Source organism: Frankliniella occidentalis, unplaced genomic scaffold, assembly GCF_000697945.3.
Source record: "Frankliniella occidentalis isolate FOCC.00 unplaced genomic scaffold, Focc_3.1 Scaffold36, whole genome shotgun sequence".
NCBI classification, from domain to species: Eukaryota; Metazoa; Arthropoda; class Insecta; order Thysanoptera; family Thripidae; genus Frankliniella; species Frankliniella occidentalis.
In genome coordinates this window covers 331,742-340,576 of record NW_026267166.1, presented here as the reverse complement: position 1 = coordinate 340,576, position 8,835 = coordinate 331,742, and the positions used below count along the sequence as shown (strand labels likewise).

At 62.7% G+C, this 8,835-nt stretch overlaps 1 protein-coding gene across 1 annotated transcript in view; it reads right to left on the bottom strand.

The window, feature by feature from the left end:
- LOC113202392 (ankyrin repeat domain-containing protein SOWAHB) overlaps window positions 1-8,835 on the bottom strand; it is a gene marked incomplete in the record, with an annotated part of 141,076 nt that overhangs the window by 115,872 nt on the left and 16,369 nt on the right. Inside the window, 1 exon segment of the mRNA XM_052266230.1 lies at window positions 6,299-6,454. Coding sequence (XP_052122190.1) covers window positions 6,299-6,454 — 156 coding nt within the window.

Genomic DNA, 8,835 nt, shown 5'->3' with positions numbered 1-8,835 from the left:
ATTCCGAGCCTGCAACTGTCGCGGCGCCCAGGCACAGATACGGCGATATGAGTGCGAGTGTGTGGAGCCACCGCAATGTGAGCGCGCCCACTCCCTTCCCTTCCCTCCTCGCCTTGGCCCCGCTCATAGCTCATCTGCTTTACGGAGCGACTCACGGGCTGTAAAAGTCTACCCCACTGGCGCCGGTCTGCGACGACGGGGTGGACCTCGGGGGGACCAAGAGTAGGAGGCCCGGCCAGACGATCGCATACACTTTGTATTCCCCGTGCAGAGTTTTAATTGGGGGTGGAAAGTACTAGAGAGCGGGGACGGCAACAAAGAAACACCCTTGCAGATGGATCACCTGCTTTCCCTTCGAATGATTGATCCTTTGGCCAAAATCCACGGCACACACGAAATTGTGACTTCATAACACGGCGAGCTTTCCTGTATATGTATGGCACTTTTACAGCGTGTTCATTGTCAGCGAGACGAGGGTCTGCGGGTCGTCCAGGAGCAGGGGGTGGAGGACGACGAGGAGGAGTCACCGCCGTAAGGTTAAGGTTCCTCGAATCTGCTGCGGGGGGGCCCTGATGTTACGTGGCTTTTCACTCTACTCGGCGCTGCGGCGCAGCGTGTCGTTGGTCCGACCGACGTGCGCCCCAGGGGGACAATGCAGCCAGCAGGCTCCCCTGTGCAGCAGGGCGGGGCGGGGTGGGCAACCAGAGTGGCGCCAGCAGTAGCCGCTCCGCCCCGCCCCGCCCGGAAGTGCCTGCTCACTCGCCCGGCGCACAACACACACCGCACCTGAGCTGTCGCCCGTGCGGGTCCCGGTCCACCACCGCCACCGCCGTTTCCAAGAAACGGTCCGAGATTACAAGTCGCTTCGCGCACGCCGTGCAGGGCCGTGCAGGGCAGCCTTATGAATGGGCGCGCAGGTCCGGCCACACCCACACCGGCAGCAGCAGCAGCAGCATCTCCTCCTCCCGGGCGCGCGGCGCCCCCCGGAGGCTAATCTCCCGGACACGAAAGGCCCTGCTGCGCCTGCATGAGCCCGGCGGCGGCCGCCGAGCGGTTTTCGTTCCAAGTCGTCGTCGTCGTAGCGGTGTGCAGTATAGTCTGCAAATTACCGCCTCCATTCATAGAGCTGCTCGTGCACAATGGGCGGGCGGGCGCATGCCTGGGTCAAGCACCCCGCACTCCCCCACCACCACAACCTCCACGTCAACCCCAAACATGTGAAAGTTTTCTGCGAACATTCATTCTCCCATTCCTCCTCATCTTCATCTTCTTCTTCTTGCCCTTCGTTTTCCGCTTCTGTCTGGATTATCGAGACGAGGCCATACTGCTGTTTGCCGTTGCACCTCGTCGGCCTGGTGACTCACTGTCTCAAAGGGAGGGGAAAATCACAGATTGCTCATCTCACTTCTGGAGAACGAGTCTATTCTCGAGTTCGACAAACATTCGCGCCATCCAAAGTAGTAATCTCTGCAGTTTTCTACGGGATTCTGCAGTGTTCGTTGGTGGTACTACACTGGGACCCAAACCGGAACGGAACCAGTCCATCGCTGCACCCAGCGAGGTCATATGGCAGCTGGCAGCATCAATGGACTTACGCCCCTCCCCGGCATTTACCCTTATCCAATGCACTAATACCCCTCCAACGAAGTCACACATCTCCAATGCACTTACTTACACTTATGCCCCTTCAACGCACTTACGCCCCTTCAATTCACTCACGCCTCGCTTATTCACTTGCCAATACCCTGCCAAGGTACTTATTTGCGCCCCACCGACGCACTTGTGCCCCTCCAAGACACTTTTGCCCCTCCAGTGCACTATCGCACCCCGCCAATGCACTTACGCACCTCCAATGCACTTGCGCCCCTTGCCCTTGCGGCCGCCGGCATGAATCGCTGGCCGGCCGCGGGCGTGCCGAATCGCGCTGCAATAACGGGTGGCGTGGCGTGGCGTGGCGTGGCGTGGCGTGGCGTGGCGCGGCGGCGGGCCGTTTGTTCGCATGTTTACGCAGGGATCGACGCGCGAGAGTACTTTATTTCCAGCCGCCCCGGTGCACAAAAGGACGGCCGGCCGACGCGCCTACCGCCAGGGCACCGCCAGGGTATACCGCCAGGGCACCGTCAGGGTACCGCCCAGCAACGCCGATTCCAGGCAATTTCCTTTTTGCGCCGTTAAACGCGTTGTGTGCCCGGGCGGCCTGGACGACGGGACCCGCCACGCCAGCAGCAGGCCTACAGAGGGGCATATCTTTATGACGACTCCGCCATCATGCTTGCTGCTGCTGCTGCTGCTGAGTAGGAGGACGAAAAAGAAATGAGGCTGCTGCGGGCTGGAGGGAGAGGGAGTGCGGGACAGAACTGATACGCAACGCAGTGTGTGTGAGTATATGCGCGCCCGGCTGAGCAGCCTGGAGGTGGAATGTGCTTTACCCGCCGCGTATGTCCTTGCGGGCCGGGGCTGTAAATTACTGGGACTCCCTTCTGTTCCAGCCCGGCCCTGGCCAGGCCCCCGGCCCTGCCGCCGACGGCGGTGCAGCGCGCGGTAGCGACGCGCCGCGACACCCGAGCCCGGCGGGGCCCGGAGGAGCTCGGCCCTCGGCATCCATGACCATGACCACGACGACGCTGCCCCGCGCATTTGCATGTATACTCTGCGCGCGCCGCACTCGAGGATGAAAACGGTGAGGATCCAAATACGAAGCGGGAAGAGGAAGATGGAAGGCACCGTGGACCGGACGGAGCAAGGGCTTGCCGACGACGGTTTCGAGACACACCAAACGTGTTCCAGCTTTCTTTATCTTTACCAGAAGTACGACGTCGGTCCCGGGGAAAGGGGGGCGGGGGCGCCGCCACCGGGGTCCAGGCCACCCAAATCACCCCTCTGCCCTGTCGCACAGGCATATGTTGGCCATCGTTTCCTCGCCGATTCCGTTCTAGTCTTCTAGCCCATAACTCAGGGGGTTGGGTTCCTCCCGGCGTGCCCCGGGCGGGGCGGGGCCGGCTACCGGGGACCGCAGAGCAGCTCTGCCAGCGCCGGGCTGCTGGGCCGGGCGGGGCGCCCAGCAGGGGACCCGTGCAAACGGCTTACAGGCCTGAAGGCTGGCGGCCGGGTAGGCCTGGATGAAATTACACTATACCGAGCGCACACACGGCAAATGAGTGATAAATAAGCGAGCTGCAGGGCCTGGTGGCCCGCGGGGTACCCGGCCCGGAGGCCACCCTCCCCGCCTCCAAGCAGCCTGCTACCGTGCAAGGTGTGAATGCGTTTTTGACATTGGACGGCCGACACCGACCGCGCCATGTACGCCATTCAGAGCTCGTCCTCGGCCTAAGTGGGTGTCCGCTCGGTGTCCGCTCGGTGTCCGCACTCCCCCATAACTCCCTGTCGTCGGAATGTCGAGGCGCCGCGAGAGAGGCGCTGCTGCCGTGGCCGCCCCGCCCCGCCACTCCATCCCTAACAAACTACAACGCCTGCGATAGCAATCTCGAGGGAGGAAGAAGAGGTAAATGCGAATTAGCCAGCGGATTAGCATACGACTATCACCCTGCCGGGCCGGGCCCGTCCCTGGCTCCCCCTGGCTGGCCACTGTGGCGTCGGGATCATGGCCGCTGGCCGCGCCGCCGCCGCCTCGACCCGCCACGCCGCGCCGAGCCACGCCACGCCCCATTCAGAGGAATCTCCTTCGTTAGGCCCCTCCGGCCCCACCCCGCCACGCCCCGCCACGCCGACAGCCCGCCGTTACACACAGAGTGGATAATAATGTAAGATTGAAAAAATAAAATCAGCGCGTTCTTAACCGTGCACGTCCGCCGGCACGAATGACAGTCCCCATCTGCATATGGCCCTGCGGAGGGTCCACACTCACTCTTCACGTATTTTCGCCCAATCCGTGCGCTATCAGCCAATCCTCTCGACTCGCTCTGCCTGCATGTCCAGTCCAGTCGGAGGCGCGGCGGCGAAGCCAAGACTTCCCTGCTGTCCCCCGCAGCAGCCCCCCCCCCCCCCCCCCCACCAACACCGACTACGCCGCTGCATCCAATTACAGATCAATACTTGAGCGGCTAGCCGGCCCAAATTGGGCGTCCGGGGGCCTGAGCCCAATTACGGGGGAATGGTCCGCCGGTAGGTTTGGTCTGCTCATCGGCGGGGCCGGGCCGAGCCGGGCCGGGTGGGGCCGTTGGGGCGGCGACGGCGCTTGGCACTTTATCCGCCAAACACGGACTTTCTAACGAGGTCTGTCCCGCGGGCTCGGGCCCAGCCAGGCGATAGGCCAAACCCACCACCACCACCACGGCGGATACACCAGTCATGTGGGAGCGCGGTAGCGGTAGCGCCCTGACCCTAACAAGCGTGTGGGGTCGCACACGTCATCCTCGTTACGCTTAGCGTTACAACTCCCTCGTAAAACCCCGTCGCCGTCGCCAATCAATGCAACGTTATCGTAAAGACGGCCGACTTATCCTCGCGCGCGGCCCCGCCACGTCGCCGTGCCCATCCGGAGCGGGACGTTACGAGGCAGAGCAGGGCGGCCGCACCCACACCCACACACCCTGTCACTCTCTCTCTCTCCCTTCTAAATAAAAACTAACCAACTTCTTTTCTCTTTCTTGTTCGTCCCCGCGGCGCCCGCCGGACATGTGAGTTCACACAGGAGCTGCTGGCGTCAGGAGCGATGAGGAGGGGGAGAAGTGGGGAGCAGCGAGGGGGATCCCGACGACGGGACGGGATCGAATCCCCACCGGCTACCTCACGTAATTTTCCAATCAACACACTGATTCATACGCCAGGGGCTTGTTAATTGATTGTACATATCGGCTGATTGCTCATTCGACGCTGCTCGCCCGGGCAGGCAGTCGGGAGGAGGCAGGGCGCCGCGCTGCCGCGCCGCCGACCGGACTCACGTCCAACAGCAGCACCAGTCTGGAGGGGAAATGGAGATACACCGTGAATAAAGACAACCTCGCTCAGCCCGGGCGGTCCTCTGCTGCGCAGGACGGACCTGGAGGACTCTGGCCTCCGACAAGGATCATAGACCTCTGACCTATGACCATAGGTCTATGACAAGGACTACGCAACGTCGAGGCAGACCGCGCGACGTGAAGACCACCTCTACCAAAGGGATGATGCAAAGTTCGAAGAGCAAATCGTCGAAGAGGATCACGACCAGGACCCTGCGGCAAAGCTGGTCTCATACTCACCCTCACACCGCACCGCACGCCCCGTCGAGCTATATAGATCCAGCTCATCACGGCCACTCTCTCTGCGGCCCCATTATTCCCCCGCCCGAGCAGGCACCTGACCTGCCATGGGAGCCGCTGCTGCTGCACTGCGGACGCCGTAGGCTCCCGCCCCGGCCCGCGCTGGCGCGCCGCAGCTTCCGGGCGGGTGGGTCCGGAGTCCCCCGCGGGGGCTGATAATGATCCCGGCCCGGAGCCGAGGAGAGAAGAGCGGGAGCGGGAGCTACCCCGCGGAGCCCGGAGCGGGGGCCCGGAGGACGCGCACGCCGGCCAAGGCACGGCCTCATCCCAGGCAATCAGTGGCGCTCAGCAGCTCGGCGCTCAGCAGCCCGCCTTGCTGGACCCGGGGCGTAACGCGGAGCGGGCAGGGCCCAGCAGCGCCAGGGCTCAGCGCCCCGCGGGGGGCAGCAGCAGCAGCAGCAGCCTCGGCAGCACACCGGCAGCCGACGCTTAATGGATCATTTTAATTCCTCGGGCGACGCGGCGCCCCGGCTGGACCCGCTCCGCCCTGCCGGCACCCCGCGACGCGCGGCCAACAAACGCACGTGGGCGGCGCGCGGCGTCGCGGGGCGTCACTCTCGCGGGGCAATCTATCACCTCCCCGAACAAGGCCCGCGCGCCGCGCGCCCCGGTCAGCCACGGCTGCTTCGATATAACAGAGAATGGCATGTTCAAATTCCAACATATTTGCATGACTTTTTCTTGTCCAAATTCAAGCACGGTGCCCCTGTGCTTCGATAAGGATATGATCTTCAAATACACTCCGTGACATTATTTGTACGACTTTTCCATGGCCGATGTCAGTCTCTTTCCTCGGGTATTCTCCCAAGAATATATTTAAATTTAAAAATTTGAAAGGAAATTTCGTTTTGCCGCACAAGACAGCAGAGAACGCCGCCGATTTCGCGTGATTTCTATTGTTTGCCTGATGAGGCGACCGGTCCCGAAGGCGTTGTTATTCCTGACTGTATAACAGCCACGGGCACGGCTCGACTCTTCTTACATTTCAAATAGGGCGCTGCCGCTCGTGGTGCATACCGGTGGTGGTGGAGCTCGCTTACCTTGAACGTGGCCAGGCGGGGGTTCTCGGCGGACAGCTTGTGCAGCGACTGGTAGTCGCACTGCGACGCGCGGACCAGCCACTCGCGGGACTTGGGGTCGAGCAGCGTCACCGACACGGCGTCGTCCTCAGGCACCGTCCGGGCGCCGGCCGCCTGCTGCAAAATAAGAAAACACACAAAGGGTCATTCAACTTGTCGTGTCGCCGGGACGATTTCTCATACACCCTGCGAAGCGGCGGCGGCGACCCCTCCCGGTCGGCGGCCCGGGGACGAGCCTCTGCGAAGCCCCGCAGCGCCGAAGAGGAGCAGGAAAGGCGGCCCCCGCCAGCCCGTCCTCCCCCTGCTGCAAGGGCCCCTGCGAGGTGCGGCCCGCGGCACATAGCGACATCAGCGATGAGCCCGTGTTTTGCGTGCACAGCGCGCACACGTCAAACCAGGGCCCGATGCGGGGCTTCGATGCACCGCACACGACGCGCCCAGCGGCGCCGCCGAGGACGCGGTGCCGGCGGCCGGGGGGCGGGAGGCCAGGCTGGGGGCGGGGGTGCACGGCAAAGCGCAAAGGGGGGATCCCTCGCGCCCCGCGACCGGGATGGCGTGCGAATGAGGGTGTCGGCACGCAGCGTTTGAGTGATTTGTGAGGCCGTGTCGATCGCGGCAGCAGCGGGGCCGGCCGCCGCGCGGCTGCCCAGTGGCTGACCGGTGGTTCAATTTTTAATGAGGGGGGGAGGGGGGCACGTCAGGTGAGGCGAGGTGGACCTGAACACCGGCGGAGCGGGGAGCCTCCCGCAAGCGGCCACGATCATAAACCGGGATTCATTATTACAAATCCCATTGACTGCCTGCCTATGGCCTGTGGCTGCTTTGGAAGGGCACAGGTCCTCCCTCTCTCTCTCTTACTTTCGCGTCGAGATCGACTCCCACTTCACCTCTCTCTCTTTCTCTCTCCTTTCTCCACCGCGCTTGATTTGTTCGTTTTATTATTTGTTTTCAATCAGCGCGGGGAGATCTTTTATTTCCTTGCGCGCGGCGCAGCGGGGGAATGGAGAAGGAAGAGTGGGGAAAAGGGGGGGGGACAATCATGCAAGCAACCTATGGACATCGTTGTGTTGTACGGGACGTGGCGCCTATACTCGAGGACTCGAGGTGCACGACGGGGAGGACGGGGCAGGGGGGAAGACATCACACACACAAACACATTCACACACACACACACAGAGACCGCGCACGAGACACACTGCTCAGCTCACCCTCTCCGTGGACGGCGCCGAGTACAGCCTCATGATCTGGGGGGCTCACTCTCAAAAGGGCCTATAAGACACATCAATCAGCTGATGATGACTACCGCTGTTCGGCCCGGCCCGGCCCGACGACGCGACGGTCTGCTCTCGGACGTCTCGTCTCGTCCCCTCCTCCCGGCCCCGTCCCGCAGGTCTTATCAGCCCCTTATCACGCCCTTATCGCAGACGTAGCGACGGACGGCCCCCCGGCCTAAAGAGACGTGGGGCGCTACCTGAGCCTGAGCGCGGCCGTGATCACCGCGTCGACGGCAACGGCGGTGTTTATGGACCACCAGAGGCCAGAGAGGGTGACCCCCGGGTCCCGCCAGAAACAAACAAACGTCACCCACCACTCCGCCCTCAACACCCTCCGCGCGCCGGCCACGGCCACACAACCATCAAAAATTTCATAAATTTCAATCTCGCAGCAGCAGCAGCGAGTAGCCGGGCTGACCGTCACCCGCGAGGCGCACACTTTTATGAAGGGCATATTTCACGCGAGTCGAGCGCCTAATTTGATGCGGCAATAAATACACTGCGGACATCAACACCCCGCGCGCCGCCCCCGCGCCCCCGCCGCCCTTCGGACCGCCCCCACCGCCCCCGCGCCACCAGCCGCCGGGTCCAGCCGGCAGCCAGCCACTCCATTCCGCGGGCGAAAAATGATATATTACACACGGGAACACGTACTAAACACAGTGACACGCCGCCGCGCCCACAACGCCCTGGCCCCGCCCCGCCCCGCCCCGCCTGTCGAGCCCCGGCCTAGCGGTCACTGCGCGCGAGGTCGAGAGGGCAACAAGCAAAAACGCTAAGGGCAATTTATGCAACGCACAGGTCACAAACGAAAAAGGGCACAGACAGGACGGCCGCAACTCCTCTTTTCCTCTCGGTCTATCTCTGTCGCGCGCACACATACACTCGCACGCACGCACACACACGAAGAGGTAGGTGGGGCAAGAGGGCCCCAGAGCACAACGACGGGTAGAAAGGGGGTGGGGAGGGGGTCTCTCTCTAACACACACACACAAACTCACATGAGGGGAAGATGAGAAAGGAGAAAGGGGTATGAGGAGATGTGCACGCAGCACTGCGCGCCGAAATATGACCTTAGGGATTAATGAAGTGCTCTTGTTTAAGCCGGCATCACTCACCTCCCTCCCCCTCCCCTACTCATTGCCCCTGCCCCTATCTCTTCACCCCGCCGAGCCACTACCACTGCTACTGCTCCGCCGCAACCCTTTCGGGCGCGGGCCGCAG